The 18,797-nt window shown below is 39.7% G+C and overlaps 1 protein-coding gene across 5 annotated transcripts in view; it reads right to left on the bottom strand.

Moving 5' to 3' along the window:
• Positions 1–3,966: 3,966 nt before the first annotated feature.
• The window catches only part of C8H7orf31 (chromosome 8 C7orf31 homolog), a 46,199-nt gene continuing 31,368 nt past the window's right edge, over positions 3,967–18,797 (bottom strand). For all 5 annotated transcript variants that reach the window (XM_044946728.2, XM_006055279.4, XM_044946731.2 and 2 more), the window contains 4 exons: positions 14,611–14,699; positions 9,208–9,382; positions 8,829–8,920; positions 3,967–5,180 (listed from right to left, as the gene is read on the bottom strand). In XM_044946728.2, coding sequence (XP_044802663.2) covers positions 4,377–5,180; positions 8,829–8,920; positions 9,208–9,382; positions 14,611–14,699 — 1,160 coding nt within the window. In that variant the 3' untranslated portion in view covers positions 3,967–4,376. The remainder of the gene's footprint in view (positions 5,181–8,828; positions 8,921–9,207; positions 9,383–14,610; positions 14,700–18,797) is intronic.

Raw genomic sequence — 18,797 nt, 5'->3', positions numbered from 1 at the left:
TCTTATCTGGCTTGGTCTTGGGTACTGAATGGGACGAAAAAGTGTCCTCTGATAATTCATAACCACAGGTCTGCCCACATGGAGGTTTAAGGTTTGATTTATTTTATTACCTGCATGGTCTAAGGAACCTCTAGCAGAAAAATGAACAAAGTAGTTGTAGATAGGTGATGTGTTCTGGTGTCTGGCAAAAACAAACTCCGATCTCCAGAGAAATATCTCAATCAACCCAGGTTCCATGTTTAAGAAATGCTGTGCATGAGATAATGAAAACCAACAAAGAGCAAAATTACAGCCACAAAGGGCCACAGGTGTTGGAATTATTAGATACTGTTGGAGAAGTAAAAACCTTACTGAAAAAGAGAGACCTCACATCATTATGGAAAGAAAGCAAATGCATTTCTTACTGAATAAGCACAATATAAAATAGCTGTATCTAGGTAATCTAGAAGAAACTACCAAATCAAAGTAAGACCTCACACAATTTATACAGCTAAACTAATTATAATCCTTTTATCTCATGCTGCTTTTAGCTAGCACATAAGGCGAGGCTTTAGGATCAGTAGTGCCCTATTTTCCATTTGGCAGCACTCTTGTCACATTATTTGGATTAACGGTAACCTGTTTTCTCCAGTTATTTGGATTAATGGTAACCTGTTTTCCCCAGGAGGACTTGACATCACCGTTTGTGGCCAGATCCTTCTTAGTTAAGTTTTTATTTTTTCACATTATTTCGCCCTAAGTTCACTTGGGAATTTGTGGTAGCCATTTGTTTAATGAGTTGTCCTCATCCAAAAGAAAAATAAAACTTACTTTCCTGAGAAGTAAATGGTTACACCTGCATTAAGCTCCCAAGGTGAAGCTCTATCTACCAAGCTGTTTACATTTTTTGAGAGACCTATTTCCATTCCAAATGGTTAGTGTGAGGATTTAGATGGTTTAGATTTTCCTCCTCCCTCTTAGAAGATGGGAGAGAGGGGAAAGGTCTCTTTTTCCATTATGTGTTAGTCACTTCAGTCGCGTCCGATTCTTGGGACCCTGGACTGTAGCCTGCCAGGCACAGTCCATGGAATTCTCCAGGCAAGAATACAGAAGTGGGTTGCCATTGCCTTCTCCACTTTTTCCTTTATAAACAGAGAAAATAAATTTTATTTACAATATATAATGTGAAATGATATTTGAAAACATTTAGATAAAGAAGGAAACAAAAACATGTGCAACAAACAAGGGATTATCAGAAATAATGTGGCAGATTTTAAAAAGAGACAAAAATAATTTCTGTAAATGAAAGTTAAAGTCACTGAAATAACCTTCATATATAGGGTGAGCTCTATACAAAATTCAAGGACAAGAAAGACTAAGCCATAGCTATAACTAAAGGAAAGGATAATGCCTACTGTGATTCTGAGAGGACAGGCTGGGAAATGGAATGAGGAGGAACATAGCATGTGAGTTCTTGATATTTTAGTGACTGGATTATAGATTAATTGATTTTTAAAAATATATAAAATAAGTATATGGGCTTCCCCAGTGCCTCAGTGGTAAAGAATCCGTCTGCAATGCAGGAGATGCAGGAGACTTGGGTTTGATCCTTGGGTCTGGAAGATCCCCTGGAGGAGGGCATGGCAACCCATTCCAGTATTTGTGCTTGAAAAATCCCATGGACAGCCTGGCAGGCTTCAGTCCATGGGGTTGCAAAGAGTCAGACATGACTGAAGCGACTAAGCGCGCGCACACACACACACACACAATAAGTAAATATGGCCAATTGTCCTGCATTAAAAACTCAAAAGATGGGCCACAAAGCACATTTTAAAAGCAGGTTTAAAGAAAAGGTACAAATGAAAGAATTAATGAAATGGAAGGTAAATACAAAGTAATTACTAAATGTAATTTAGAGAACAAATGGTAGAATATATAAAAGAGAAATTAGAGAAGTTAAGACATAAGAAAAATAGTATAAGGAGGTCTATTTAGAGTTTCAGAAGACTAAAACAGGGAAAATTAGGGAGAGGCCTATGTTTGAAAATATAAATCTGGGAATTTTCCAAAACTGATGTAAGACATGAGTCTCAGATTCAGAAAGCCCATGAATGCAAACAGGATAAACAAAATCAGCATTAAGACCTGGTGATGGAACATCAGAACTTTCTAGACAAAAAGAAGTATTTAAAATAGATGTAAAAGAGAGATTATCTACTTAAGAAAATTACAAATAGATAAACATCACATCTCTCAATAGCAACAATGGAAACCAGAAGTCAGTAGAGTAACTGAAGAGCAAACTCTTAGAGTCACTGTCCAATCCCCCCGCCCCACCCCTCCTTACACCCCGACTTCTTTGCCTTGTTGTTCAGTTGCTAAGTCATGTCTGACTCTTTGTGATCCCATGGACTGTATAGCCCACCAGGCTCCTCAGTCCATGAGATTTACCAGGCAAGAATACTGGAGTGGGGTCCCCTTTCCTTCTCCAGGGGATCTTCCCAGATTAGGGATCAAACCTGCATTGGCAAATGGATTCTTTATCACTGAGCCACCAGGGAAGCCCATCCCCCTCACCTTAGGCATACCCCAATATGTTTACATGTCAGAAGATATGGAGAATCTTGTGATTAAGTCATGTGATTGACTTTCTTGCCCCCAGTTTTCCCCAACGTTATTTTACCATGTGACTTTTTGCTTCCCACAATACCTAATTTAATGAATATAACTAGTGCTACAGAATAAAATTTGGAAAAAATTCCATTCCATAATTTTAGCCCAGAATAGTTTTAAAGAGGGTGTAACCAAAAGACATATTGGTCATGAAACAAAAACAAATATTAAATCTCAAAAATACACTTAGAAATTCCTCATGAACTTTCCATGGTAAACTGTCTAAAACATACCTCTTGGCATATTATCAATAAATGAGTTTATTCCATTTAGCGGTCATATAAATTCTTGGTGGACACCTTCTAAAAATCATATTTGGCTTTAGAATAATAGATATCAAGCCATCTGCTGTGGTCTGAATGTTTGTATCCCCCTCCCTGAAAATTTATATATTGAAATCCTAACCCCCAAGATTATTAGGAGGTGGGAGTCTTTGGGATGTGATTAGTTTCTGCCTGCAATATAGGAGACCCCAGTTCGACTCCTGGGTTGGAAAGATCCAATTGAGAAGGGATAGGCTACCCACTCTAGTATTTTTGGTCTTCCCTGGTGGCTCAGTTGGTAAAGAATCTGCCTGCAATGCAGGAGACCTGGGTTTGATCCCTGGGTTGGGAAGATCCCCTGGAGAAGGGAAAGGCTACCCATTCCAGTTCTGGCCTGGAGAATTCCACAGACTGTATAGTCCACGGGGTCGCAAAGAGTCGGATACAACTCAGGGAACTTTAGTTCATGAAGGCAGAACCTTCATGAATGGGGTTAGTGCCCTTAAAAGAAGCCCAGAGCTTCTTTTATCAAGTGAGGTTGTGGTGAGAAGATGGCGGTCAGTGAGGAAGCAGAGCCTTACTGGACACCAAACCTGCCAGCACCATGACCTGGACTTCCCCGCCTCCAGAACCGTGAGAATGATGTTTGTTGTTTACATAAGCCACCGAGTGCGTGGTATTTTGTCATAGCAGCCCAAACAGACTAAGACACCATCCTTTCTTGCCATAGAGTTCATCAGTTACTAATTAAAACCATTTCTAGATCTTTGCAATAAAATCATTTTTTCTTCATAAAAGAAATGGTTATGTTTCTCTATCAGAAGGTGAAAGGAAAAGAAACATCCAACTTAGAATGTGTGCACATGCAGAGCATTTTGAGTTTTGTCTTTTCCACTAACTTATTTTGTCCACGTGTTTACACAAAGGAACAGGGCCCACATATTTATTAAGGTAATGTAGTTTGTAGAGCTGTCAGTCCCTCAGTTAACTGGGCTTTTGAATTTTGTCTTTGTACCTAGTGTTATTTTATACAAACATTTACCTACAGGGACAGTGTCCATATATTTATTTTATTAAGGTACTACTGTAGTTTGTATAGACATTTGTCGATTATTGGGAATTTGAGTTTTTTTCAAATTTTTTTGTAACATTTTGTCATACACATTGTTTATTATGATTTTGGAAATATTCCTTGGCATATAATTTGAAAATGAGATTAAAGACTATAAATTTTTCTGGTTCTATTTTATTGTCAAATTGTTAAACTTTTGAAGAAGTCAGAACATCACCTTTTCTGGGTTCTTCTGATCAGACCCTAACTTAAATACCTGAAAACATAAACCTCATTAACAAGCTCATTATGGCTTCCTCAGAAAACAGAATCCAGCAATGTGGAAGAAATTCTGTTATATTTTTTCTTTTCTTGCTAGAAGCTGGGTTTTGAAGGGAAGGATGAATAGCTCAATTATAGAAATAATAGGAATTATGGCCATAGAATTGGTGTTTCTTCCCCAAGTGCTCTTTATCCCTGAGGTCTTTATAGTCTTCTAGAACTGATTTATGGAAATGTTTTTGTGCACCAGTTTTTGAAAAAGCGTTCTTAAGCTCCAGCAGGTCCGTTTGAGGTTTGGCCACTCCAGCTCTAGGAATCCAACCCAGGATAGGTTTTGTTTCTTCATCATCCTCCATATTCAAGGTCAACTGTTCTGGCTTACTTAAAAAGTGTTCAAAATCAAAAGTTTTCAAGTCCGGTTTACTTTGTAAAATACCAGGCTTACTAAGACTAACAGGATTTTGGTACACATTATACTGATTTAAATGTTCATAGGGAATGTAATGATCTGGGTTACAGTACGGTATAAGTTGGGGTTTTAATGACAGCTGTCTCCAGTACAAATCTTCTGTCTTTTTAGTATCCGTGATTTTTGGAAATGGTTTTATGTCGTAAGTATTAGCCAGATCTTTTGTTGGGTAACAGGATGGGAGTGCATAGGTAGATAGCAAGCTTTGTTCTTCCTTAATCTTTTCTTCAATCTCCTGGTTTTTATGTGTCACATCTGCAGGTATGTTATCACTCAGAGCCATCATTTCTGTAGAACTGGGCACAAAGGTATGAAAAGTACACAGAACTCGAGGGGTACAGTCTGGACAGGAAGATGGTCTTTGCTCAAGAATAGCCTCCAGAGGACGTTGGTTCTGAATCAGTCGGGCAATTCGTCCTTCCAAGGGTCTGGTGGGCTTTAAGGCAGGATGGAATTTTTCTTGCTGTGGTGGTAGGATAAAAAAGAGAAAATCAAGTAATTAATAGATCTAGCATTGTCAGGATATTGCCACAAATGGCAGGTCAAAATCCATACCCATTTTCACTATCTGAGCAAACACAGGATGGGTTGGAGTAAACACTGCAATGTTTACTGATATTTATTTAAAGACATTGAATTCAATTTGGGTCCTAATAAACACATGTTTTTATAAGGAAAGGGCACATTTTTACTTGGCTATAGAGAAATTTTTCCATGTAGGAACTCTTTGCTTTCAGACTTTCCAAGATATAAAAGAACTTATTGGAATAAAACAGGTCATATTTTATGATGATGTCTGTCACCAACACAGACGATGTTAATTAAAATTTACGTGCAGTTATTTAAATCTCAGCCAAAGCCTTCTTTATTAGACTCAGGCAAGGGTTTTTAAACCTTGGTTGGTTGACTCAGAATCAGCTTTGGAGTTAGCAGAAAATAAGATTCCCAAGCTTGGTCCTCTGAGATTGCGATGCAGAGGGTCTGCAGTAGGGCTTAGGAATCTGCTCTCTTAATAAGAATCTCGAGTGATGCTAAGGCCAGTAATATGCTATGCTTGGAGAAACACTGGTCTGACAGGGGTTTGTCATAGCTGTGCTTCTTTTTTGAGATGTTTGACAGATATTGTGAACTTAATCATGTCTGGTAACTGCAAAAGCAATGAGTATGTTGAAGGGGTTATTAATAGATATATGACTGGGGGGAGGGATGAGGAAGAGGGAGGAGTTGACTTGGAAGGGGCATGAAGGGACTTTCTGGGAGGATGGTAATGTTGAATATGTTGATAGAGGTTTGGGTTACAAAGGTGTATACATTTGTCAAAACTTATAGAATGTACACTTAAGGTTTGTGTAATTGTAATGAATGTATGTGAAGTGAAGTGAAAGGCACTGAGTTGTGTCCGACCCTTTGCGACCCCATGGACTATACAGTCCATGGACTTCTCCAGGCCAGAATACTGGAGTGGGTAGCTTATCCCTTCTCCATTGGATCTTCCCAACCCAGGAGTTGAACCGGGGTCTCCTTCATTGCAGGAGGATTCTTTACCAACTGAGCTATCACCTTAAAAGAAAAAAATAATTTAAGTCCAATTAATGGTACGCATTTTTGAGGTTTCCTGTTGGCTTAGCAGTAAAGAATCTGCCTGCAATGCAGGAGGAGACTCGGGTTTGATCCCTGGGTCAGGAAGATCCCCTGGAGAAGGGCATGGTGACCCATTCCAGTGCTCTTGCCTGGAAAAATCCCATGGACAGAGGAGTCTGGCAGGCTACAGTCCATGGGGTCCCCAAAAGTCGACTGAGCACACATGCATGCACACACACACACACACACACACACGCTGAATGTTTAGGATTAAGTGTAAATCTGTGATTTACATGGAAATGCAGAAAAAATAAAGTGAATTTATCAATGTTTGGAGTGATGGCAAGATAGACAGATGTGTGATAAAATAAGTATAGTAAAATGCTACAGTAAAATCTAGACCATGGGTATACAGGTCTTAACTGTAAAATTATTTAGACTTTTCTGTATGTTAACATTGAACATTTGAACATTTTTATAATCTGTTTAAGAAGGAAAACTAAAAACAAATGAATGTGTGACAATGATGGAATTGATAGCAAAGATAAAAATAAGAATGGTGAAAATATAACTCTAGTTTGGAATTAGAAAAAAAAAATAGGACTTGGGAACAGCTTTTGAAACCTAATCTGTTCATAGTTGGAAGAGTTTCCATACTGTTATCAACAAATTTGTTATTTCCTTTAACAAATCAGGTTTGAGTAGATACTATGAAAACAAGAAAAAAATTTCTTTGAAATACACTGTTAAATTTATCATAAACAAAAAAGTATATATCTTACTTTGATGGTATCCTTATATGTGAGAAGCAGCCTTTATACCTTTATTCTACAACAATATATTTCATACACATATTTATCACCAGTAAAACATGCTTTCTCAGACTCTATTATTTATATTTTAATTAGAAACCAGCAAGATTCATTGAAACTTTCTTTTAAACTTCCAACTATTTAAGGCATATTTTATCTTGTTATTAATAAAAAATGTAGGTGTTATTTACTTGTATGATAATTTTGCATATAATACACTTGACAAACATCCTTTGTATAACTGTACATGTATTTCCTTGTAAAAATGATAAAGCTGCTTCCTGAGGGACTGGATTCTACGGGCTTAAATCTGGAAATCTGGACGGCTGTTGAACATACCTGAGGACGTCAGAGTATAAGTATAGTCTTCTCTAGCCTTAGAGAATGTTTGTTACAGGTAAAACATAGAGAAAATTAAAAACCTTTTAGTGACTGATAAGGCACAGTCTGTGGAACTACTTCTAGTGTTATGATTTATTATATCACCCTGAGAAATATTGAAGGTATATAAAATAAATTTGTTCATTCAGTCTAAAAAGAGTTCATGTTGAAATACCTTAATTGTTTTTTAGGTGTCTTTCCACAACCTACATCTTTGGAAATATTAATCTTGTTTAAAAAACCGAGTTTTAGAGGATAAAATTTAGGTCCAAATAAAACAACATAAATGTATCCTATTAGGTCATTTTATTTCACTTGCATAATTAAGCTAAGAGATTATAACTCCTATCACTAAAGGGCTTGATCATTTCTTTTAGGACATTTCACATAGTCAATTAAGAAATCTCTTGTTATTTGCAGAGAATTTATTGGCTTTTGTTTGTAATTCAGCCAACTCTCAATGATTGTGGATATCAGGAGGAAGCCTTTATCTCTTCAACAGCAGTGAAAATGTACAAGACATAAAATATGCAAAGATTCACAGAATTTATTAAGAATCACATTTATTACTAGCTAAATGTTCATAAACCAATTCCTTTGTAAATTTTAGCAACAGTAGAAAATCTGTAAAACAAAATGAAACAAAAATAACCCAGTACTGTGATGAAGAAAGGACTTGCCAGCTAGCGCTAGTGGTAAAGAACCTGCCTGTCAGTGCAGGAGACATAATGAGACATAAGTTTGATCCCTGGGTCTGAAAGTCCCCTGAAGAAGGGCATGGCAACCCACTCCAGTATTCCTGCCTGGAGAATCCCATAGACAGAGGAGCCTGGCAGGCTGCAGTCCACAGGGCCGCAAAAAGTCAGACACAACTGAAGTGACGTAGCATGCACCCATGTGATGAAGATAAGAAAACTTGCTTGTTCTTCAAAATAGTGGACAAATTCGAATCAATTCAGAATTAACTTCTGAACTGAGTTAAATTTTCCCTTTGCTGGCTTGGTCACTAATATTCAGGAAGCAAATAAAAAGTGAGTAAAGCAAGGAGCCCAGAACCTAGATGTGTGCGTGCATGCACGCTCAGACACTTCAGTCGCGTCTGACTCTTTGGGACCCTGTGGACTGTAGCCTGTCAGGCTCCTCTTTTAATGGGATCCTCCAGGCAAGAATACTGGAGTGGGTTGCCATACCCTCCTCTAGGGGACCTTCCTAACACAGTGATTGCACCCGTGTCTCCTGCATTGCAGGTGGATTCTTTACCCACTGAGCCACCTGGGAAGCCCCCAAATCTAGACACTTTCCCCCTAAATAACTGAGAGTTGACTGCAATTACTTACAGGTTCTGGGTCAAATCCTATCTGTCCAGTTAACTCTGCTACCTCCTTTTCATGGTAATCATCCAGTTCAAGGGGATTCATGGGCCCCAGACCTTAATGGAAACATCACATCTTATTATTTTGTTAAAGTAAATGAAGAATGCTATGTAAATTTAGACCTTTTTATAGAAACACTTACCTGTTCCCCTTTGTAATAGAAATGATAAAAAATGAAAACAAACTTAACTTTCCAATTACCCTCTAAGAGGAACTTACCACCCACCTTATTCCTATTGCTACTTAGATTAAGAAAACGGGGAAATATTAGAAGATAAAGCTGTAATAGCACTTGTTAAATATTCTAAGTTTGTTCTTTTTACTCATTAAAGTGAACTCATACCTGTAAAATCATGATTATATGAAGTGATCCAGTGGGACTTCTCGAGATTTCTTTGTATGTTGACTTCTTTTAGAGAAGTAATAGGGTCCCATGAATTTAAAGAAGTGTTAGGAGCGAAGGTTTTAGGTGGTTTTGGGTAGAACACTGGTTTGTTTTTCTCAACACATTTAGGAAGCTAGAATATGAGTATAAAAGGTCATTGCTGTTAGAAAAGATCATAATACTTTTCCTTCATTAATTACTAAAATTCTGCAACTGTAACCTAAACTGTATTTAGAGTTAAACACAGTATTTTTATCAAAGGAGGTCTTTTTGAAAATTCCTTTACTTTAGCAGGGCGTCTGAAAGTATACTTTGGAGAAATGCAATGAAATTTTATTAGAGAAATAAAGGACTCTGAGGTACAGCCAAAATTGTGTGCCTCCTACTTCTCCTTCCCTGCCTAATATGACACCATATGATATCATTTATGAATTTCTGATGAAGGCTAACACTGAAATTCAAATAAAAATTTCATTCTGTAGACGTAACTGCTTTACAAATAGAGTTTTATATTTTCAAAAGGAGGAATGCACATAAAAGTGAATGAATGGGTTTCACTGTAGTCTTTTTGTTTTCTTAGAAATTCACTTTTTCTCAGATTGATGATTCTCAATACATATTTACAGAGCACCTACATGCATAAGATAGTGGCAGACACATGGATGGATCAGAAACAAATCTTGTCATCGAGGAGTATACTGGCTAGAAGGGGAGATAAGGCGTGAACGTAAATGACTATAAGATGGACAGTAACTCTTTGCTACAGGAGAAGTTAAGACAAAATAATTTGGAAGTTCAGAGGAGGGAGAAATTGATTCCAGCCAAATAGGGAAGTGGTGCTGGAAGCACAGGGTAGGAGGAGACAAGAGACCATGAGGGTGACACGGCAGAAAGTAGGGCTTGAGTGGCATGCAGAGATGGAGAGGCTAAAGGAACAGCAAGAGCAGAGATACGGTGATGGTGGGCGGTATGGAATAAATACTTCTTGAACCTTGCGAACTTGTCCTTACAGCCAGGCCCACCCTTAACACTTGCAGGTCCTGGGACTGTAGTACAATGAGAGCCCACATTCCATTAGTCTAAATAGTTCAATTTGTAAATCAAGGAAATAAACTGGCAAGTAAGTATGTTTCATTTTCCTACCTTGATAAGATACTTTCATAACAACCTGGAAGACCAGGTTCAAATTTATACTTCTTAGACTATTCCAAGTCTTCTTAGGCTGTCCCAAGTATTGCACTGGGACATGATAGTTCAGAAAGAGCCAACTGCTAGCCCCCGGCCCCTGACTGCTTTCTTACCTCACCTTCTTACCCCCACTTCCATCCCAAACTATGAGGTGCCTTTTATATGAGGGTACCTATCTCTTAAGTTCAAGTTCCATATACCTATTACCGCCCCTTCCAGCACACAGCCACCTCTTGGCCACCCGTCTGGCCTAGAGGGATATACTAGCTTGGAAGCACTGTCAACCCCTGGGAGGATGGACCTGGGGAAGAGACCCCATAAAGGGCCTGAAACTGGGTTCAAAGCCACTTGTCAGAGAATGTGCAGTCCAGCATCAATCTGGGGCAAGAGACTGGGGAGCACGGGTTCAGATGGACACACCCTCTTGTTCTCATAAACTTTCTGCCCCACAAGGAGGGGCACAGTTAGCCAGAGCTGGGCCTTATAAAGCATGGGCATTCTAAAGTTCCTGGGCCTAAGGGCTGCTGCTCACTGCAACCCTGTGAGGTTGGAGGGAACCCCATTTACATACCTAAAGTAGTTATGATAAAAGTCACTTGGTAAAAATCTGTCTCAAGAAGTATTAAATAACCAGCTCTATAAACCTTTCACGATTATGTGGCCTGCTTATCCAGGGCTAAATAAAGCCCTCTTTATTTCTTTATCATGATTTTCAAAGCCAGCTTGTTTCAAATATTGTTCTGAGGGGCAAGATTAATTCTGTGTTTTAATCTGGCCCAAAGAGTTGATGCTTTTGAATTGTGGTGCTGGAGAAGACTCTTGAGAGTCCCTTGGACTGCAAGGAGATCAAATCAATCAATCCTAAAGGATATCAACCCCAAATACTAACTGGAAGAAGTGATGCTGAAGCTGAAGCTTCAATACTTTGGCCACCTGATGCGAAGAGCCAACTCTTTGGAAAAGACTCTGATGCTGGGAAAGATTGATGGCAGGAGGAGAAGGGGACAACAGAGGATGAGATAGTTGGATGGCATCACCGACTCAATGGACATGAGTTTGAGCATACTCCAGGAGAGAGTGAAGGACAAGGAAGTCTTCAGTTCATGGGGTGCTGCAGTTCATGGGGTCACAAAGAGCTGGACATGACTTAGTGACTGAAGAACAACAATTTGGTCTATCTAACAGCAGGGATCTACTGAAATGCAATCACAGGCACAGAGGAAGAAAATAGGGAATGTAAAATTTTATTGTAGCCTGAGTTATCTTGGGAAGAGTTTAAAGGGTCAGGAAACTTTTGAGAGTGGACAGTTAGCCAGTTTTTAGTGTGTTAGGTAATGTAATACTGTCAGGACAGTGAGAGAGGGATTTCTGGGGATCATTCACTCAATAGGTTTTCATTGGTTGAATATGGGGGCTTCCCGGTGGCTTAGATGGTAAAGAATCTGCCTGCATCGCAGGCAGATCAACCTGCAGACCCAGGTTCAATCCCTGGGTCAAGAAGATCCCATGGAGAAGGGAATGGCTACCCACACCAGTATTCTTGCCTGGAGAATTCCATGGACAAAGGAGCCTGGTGGGCTGTCGCAGAGTTGGATGCTACTGAGTGACTGTCATTTTCACTTTAGGTTGAATATACTATTCACAGGTGAAAGTTAGGATCTAATATGGAAGGTAAGTACAGAGTAGAAAGGAATTCCAACTTCTGAGATGTTAACATCTCAGCACAACAGAGTATGTTAGTTGTTTCAGTTCAGTTCAGTCACTCAGTCGTGTCCGACTCTTTGCGATCCCATGAACCGCAGCATGCCAGGCCTCCCTGTCCATCACCAACTGCCAGAGTCTATCCAAACCCATGTCCATTGAGTCAGTGATGCCATCCAACCATCTCATCCTCTGTCGTCCCCTTCTCCTCCTGCCCTCAATCTTTCCCAGCATCAGGGTCTTTTCAGATGAGTCAGCTCTTCGCATCAGGTGGCCAAAGTATTGGAGTATCAGCTTCAACGTCAGTCCTTCCAATGAACACCCAGGACTGATCTCCTTTAGGATGGACTGGTTGGATCTCCTTGCAGTCCAAGGGACTCTCGAGAGTCTTCTCCAACACCACACTTCAAAAGCATCAATTCCTCAGCACTCAGCTTTCTTTATAGTCCAACTCTCACATCCATACATGACTTCTGGAAAAACCATAGCCTTGTTAGTTGTTTAGAATTTGGAATACATTCTCAGAGGAGGAGTGCTATATAAATGGTTGTTACATTCCCAGCAGAGCTGATAAAAATCTATGAAACTTGTAAATTATTTAATAAACATTTACTGAATACCTGATACAAGCAAAACTATGTGCCAGCTTTCAAGTGCCCTGGGCTAGGCACCAAAAACTCCATAAATTGCCATAAAAGAACAGGAATTAATACAGTCATAACGTGTTAAAACAAAGCACTAAATACAATGTGTTGTTTTAGTCTTGAGTGGTGGGGCTTACTAAGGTTTAATGGAGAGAAGAGGTCTATTATGGAGACCACTTTGCTCTCTGGAGAGACATTAACACTGGGGACACATTGGATCTTTACTGGATCATATTTCATGTCACTGTGTCAGCACTGTTTTTACATTAAGAAGCCACGATTAGGAACTTTGTCATTTGCATATGAAATGAATAGAAGAGGGAGAGCGAATAAGAGAGTGGCAGAGATACGTTTCTTTGATATCTAGTTAGGACTTTGGAACGGAGAAAGTTGAAGGCATAAGAGGATGCATGGTAGGAGGAAGGCTGCCTGGGACAGAATGGAGGAAAAGCAAAGGCGGCAAGATGGTGAACAGAGAGCATGCCCATTAGAGGACACATGGCAGATACAGCAGGAACTAGAACACAGTTTTCCTAATTTGGTTCACTCTCTGCTATGCAACAGAAACAATGAGGGTTGAGCTGAGCCTTGAAGAAAGAGCAAGTCTGAGATAAGAGAAGAGAGCATTTCAGGAAGAGGAAGTGGCCATGAACCTGCTCAGGGACCAGCGAACAGAGCCAGGCTGTGAGAAGGAAGAGAGGAGGGAAGGCCAGAACCAAAGGGTCATTGTAGCTCGTTTAAAGCACTGGAATTCACACTTAGGTAAAGGGGTGCTAATCAAGATTGCCAAGGGGGGTGACACGACTTACAGCAGTATTTTAATCAGCAGGTAGAAATGAGAGGAATTGAAAGAAGAACTTCTCGTATTTCTAGGTTACTTTGATATAGATTTTGCTTGAAAGAATAAAAGTCATCTAGTGAGATAGATGATTATTGAAGGATTTTTCCTGACATATAACTTAACAAAAAACAAACAGATGCTTCATAGATGACTGTATGACATTGCAATGACCACACTCTGGCCCGCCACACTAGTCTTTCCCAGAGAAATTCAAATGTCTCTAGGTTTCCATCATTATTTCTTGCCTCCTTCACAGACTATTAGATGCAAGGACATAATATATGGAAAACACTTGGTATTGCCTCTCACAAACTAACTGGCCAGTGAATGTCAGCTATTATTATTTTCAAATATATATTTTTCTTCAGGATTTAAAAGTGTTCTCTTTTTACTATGTGCAGTCATGGTAGAGAGGTTAAGAACAGAGACTGGAGTCTCATGAGCCTGAGTTCTATGATTGTGAGATAGTTACCAACTCCCTGAGCCTCAGTGTCCTCATTTATAAAATGGGAATGATCATACTAACCTTTTGAGTGTATTTTAAGGGCCAAATGACACTCTATATATAAAGAAGTTAGGGTGTAGCAATTTCTTAATAAACGGCGGCTACTGTTTTGTTTTCTTTTTGATTGTGCACAAAGGTACTACTGTAACTGGCACATTAAATTGCGAGTCTTTCTGTAGCCCTCCCATTTACTCTATGTATATTCAAAGTTACTTGATATATTATGAATCATAAGAACAGAGTTGTAGAGACAGTGAATGATCTACAGTCCTCGTTTACTTCATTTTGTGGGGAACTTTTTGTAAATATGGAAATGTTACATAAAATCAGTTAAGAAAACAAAAAGTGTGAATCATGGTCAAAATCTCAATGTTTCCATCCGTAGAGAAGATAAAAGTAACCTATCTTTTGGATTTTTATAAACATAGAATGCAAAAGCATTTTTTACTTTGTTTTAAACACACATTTAAAAAGATACTTACATCAAAATACACACGCTGACCCGGCCAAACCAATGCTTCCTTCTTGGAATCCATTGGAAAATCAAGCAGTTCATATCTGTAAGGGTTACCTGAAATTTTCCAGAAAAGCAGGCTTTTAATGAATAGGATTTTGGGTGCAATAAATACAAACAAGATAATAGGAGGTAGAGAGGAATTCAGGCGCACATTTGAGCTTTATAGTTATAGCTCTGTTTGAACTCTTGCCCTTAGTAAACAGCATGTGGGCCACGCAGAGCAAGAATGAGTCTCTAAGCCTGGTGCCTTCAGCAGATTGAGGGGGCAGCAGTACTGCTCCTTTCTTGTTTTTTAAAAAAAGGTGATTTAAGTAAATCATAGGTAAAGGGATTCTTAGGTAAATCATAAATCTCTTCCTAGATACTCTTTTTGGTCTCTGAAGGCTCAGCAAATACATTTCTCTACCACCTGTTTTAGGTTTTCTCTGTTTAAATATCAAGAAATGGAGTTAGTATGTGCTTACCAAAAGAAGTATTTAAATAGAACATTTAAAGAATACAGCTTTTTAGGTATTGGTGGTAGCTGGAGAAGCTTTACCAAATACAGCCTGGCTTCCTCTGGTCCTATGATAAACTCCACATGTTCTGAATACCCATCGCCATATGTAATAAGAACAAAGGCTGGCATTTATTGAACATTTATTATAATGTTAGTATTATACTGCTAGTATTGTACTGAGTGCTATGAGGAAGGTACTATTATTTCTACTTTAACAAATAAGGAAATTGAGGCACAAGGAAAATAAGCAATTTTCCCAAGGTCACACAATGAATAAGTGCAATAATTCAATTTAGGCAATCTGGTTCTAGAGCTTCTCTCTTAACCTAGATTCTACTTATTTCTAGAAAAGAAGAGTTAAAATAAGTGGAAGAGTAGAAAATCCAAGGTAGTTCTAGTTCCTGGAAAGGTTTCATTTATTAGGGTTATTAGAATATACTCATCTTCTTAAAATCCCCCAAAGATGACTAACTGGTCAAGGACAGGTAGATGCTTGAAACAGAAGATTAAGGTGGTAACGTATTTCTTCGATCCCTGGTCTACAACTTCAGCTTCTTCAGCATTACTGGTTGGGGCATAGACTTGGATTACTGTGATATTGAATGGTTTGCCTTGGAAACGAACAGAGATCATTCTGTTGTTTTTGAGATTGCATCCAAGTACTGCATTTCGGACTCTTTTGTTGACCATGATGGCTACTCCATTTCTTCTGAGGGATTCCTGCCCACAGTAGTAGATATAATGGTCATCTGAGTTAAATTCACCCATTCCAGTCCATTTCAGTTCGCTGATTACTAGAATGTCGACATAAACTCCTGCCATCTCTTGTTTGACCACTTCCAATTTGCCTTGATTCATGGACCTGACATTCCAGGTTCCTATGCAATATTGCTCTTTACAGCATCGGACCTTGCTTCTATCACCAGTCACATCCACAGCTGGGTATTCTTTTTGCTTTGGCTCCATCCCTTCATTCTTTCTGGAGTTATTTCTCCACTGATCTCCAGTAGCATATTGGGCACCTACTGACCTGGGGAGTTTCTCTTTCAGTATCCTATCATTTTGCCTTTTCATACTGTTCATGGGGTTCTCAAGGCAAGAATACTGAAGTGGTTTGCCATTCCCTTCTCCAGTGGACCACATTCTGTCAGAGGAACCAGAGATCAAATTGCCAACATCTGCTGGATCACGGAAAAAGCAAGAGAGTTCCAGAAAAACATCTATTTCTGCTTTATTGACTATGCCAAAGCCTTTGACTGTGTGGATCACAATAAACTGTGGAAAATTCTGAAAGAGATGGGAATACCAGACCACCTGATCTGCCTCTTGAGAAATGTGTATGCAGGTCAGGAAGCAACAGTTAGAACTGGACATGGAACAACAGACTGGTTCCAAATAGGAAAAGGAGTACGTCAAGGCTGTATATTGTCACCCTGCTTATTTAACTTCTATGCAGAGTACATCATGAGAAACGCTGGACTGGAAGAAACATAAGCTGGAATCAAGATTGCCGGGAGAAATATCAATGACCTCAGATATGCAGATGACACCACCCTTATGGCAGAAAGTGAAGAGGAACTCAAAAGCCTCTTGATGAAAGTGCAAGTGGAGAGTGAAAAAGTTGGCTTAAAGCTCAACATTCAGAAAACAAAGACCATGGCATCCAGTCCCATCACTTTATGGGAAATAGATGGGGAAACAGTGGAAACAGCATCAGACTTTATTTTTCTGGGCTCCAAAGTCACTGCAGATGGGGACTGCAGCCATGAAATTAAAAGACGCTTACTCCTTGGAAGGAAAGTTATGACCAACCTAGATAGCATATTCAAAAGCAGAGACATTACTTTGCCAACAAAGGTTCGTCTAGTCAAGGCTATGGTTTTCCCTGTGGTCATGTATGGATGTGAGAGTTGGACTGTGAAGAAGTCTGAGCACTGAAGAATTGATGCTTTTGAACTGTGGTGTTGGAGAAGACTCTTGAGAGTCCCTTGGACTGCAAGGAGATCCAACCAGTCCATTCTGAAGGAGATCAGCCCTGGGATTTCTTTGGAAGGAATGATGCTAAAGCTGAAACTCCAGTACTTTGGCCACCTCATGCGAAGAGTTGACTCATTGGAAAAGACTGTTGCTGGGAGGGATTGGGGGCAAGAGGAGAAGGGGACGACAGAGGATGAGATGGCTGGATGGCATCACTGACTTGATGGACGTGAGTCTGAGTGAACTCCGGGAGTTGGTGATGGACAGGGAGGCCTGGCGTGCTGCGATTCATGGAGTCGCAAAGAGTCAGACACAACTGAGCGACTGAGCTGATCTGATCTGGTCTACAACTGCACTGAAAAGTGTTTTTATAAATTCAACACATATTTGTGTGATTTCTTCCTAATTGTATGCACTTCATGTAATTTCAGAATTAACTCATTTCAGTTCAGTTCAGTCGCTCAGTCGTGTCCGACTCTTTGTGACCCCATGAACCACAGCACACCAGGAGGTCTCCCTGTCCATCACCAACTCCTGGAGTTTACCCAAACTCATGTCCATTGAGTTGGTGATGCCATCCAACCATCTCATCCTCTGTTGTCCCCTTCTCCTCCTGCCCTCAATCTTTCCCAGCATCAGGGTCTTTTCAAATCAGTGAACTCTTCGCATCAAGTGGCCAAAGTATTGGAGTTTCAGCCTCAGCATTAGACCTTCCAATGTATACCCAGGACTGATCTCCTTTAGGATGGACTGGCTGGATCTCCTTGCAGTCCAGGGGACTCTCAAGAGTCTTCTCCAACACCATGGTTCAAAAGCATCAATTCTTCGGTGCTCAGCTTTCTTTATAGTCCAACTCTCACATTCATACATGACTACTGGAAAAACCATAGCCTTGACTAGATGGACCTTTGTTGACAAAGTAATGTCTCTGCTTTTCAATATGCTGTCTAGGTTGGTTATAACCTTCCTTCCAAGGATTAAGTGTCTTTTAATTTCATGGCTGCAATCACCATCTGCAGTGATTTTGGAGCCCAGAAAAATAAAGTCAGCTACTGTTTTCACTGTTGCTCCATCTATTTGCCATGAAGTGATGGGACTAGATGTCATGATCTTATTTTTCTGACTGTTGAGCTTTAAGCCAACTTTTTGCCTCTCCTCTTTCACTTTCATCAAGAGGCTCTTTAGTTCTTCTTCACTTTCTGCCATAAGGGTGGTGTCATCTGTGTATCTGAGGTCATTGATATTTCTCCCGGTAATCTTGATTCCAGCTTGTGCTTCATCCAGCCCAGCGTTTCTCATGATGTACTCTGCATAGAAGTTAAATAAGCAGGGTGACAATATACAGCCTTGACGTACTCCCTTTCCTACTTGAAACCAGTTGTTCCAAGTCCAGTTCTAACTATTGATTCCTGACCTGCATACAGATTTCTCAAGAGGCAGGTCAGGTGGTCTGTTATTCCCAGCTCTTTCAGAATTTTCCACAGTTTATTGTGATCCACACAGTCAAAGGCTTTGGCATAGTCAATAAAGCAGAAATAGATGTTTTTCTGGAACTCTCTTGCTTTTTCCATGATCCAGCGGATGTTGGCAATTTGATCTCTGGTTCCTCTGCCTTTTCTAAAACCAGCTTGAACATCTGGAAGTTCACGGTTCACGTATTGCTGAAGCCTGGCTTG

This window comes from Bubalus bubalis, chromosome 8 (assembly GCF_019923935.1).
Source record: "Bubalus bubalis isolate 160015118507 breed Murrah chromosome 8, NDDB_SH_1, whole genome shotgun sequence".
NCBI lineage: Eukaryota > Metazoa > Chordata > Mammalia > Artiodactyla > Bovidae > Bubalus > Bubalus bubalis.
This window is presented reverse-complemented; position numbering and strand designations above follow the sequence as displayed.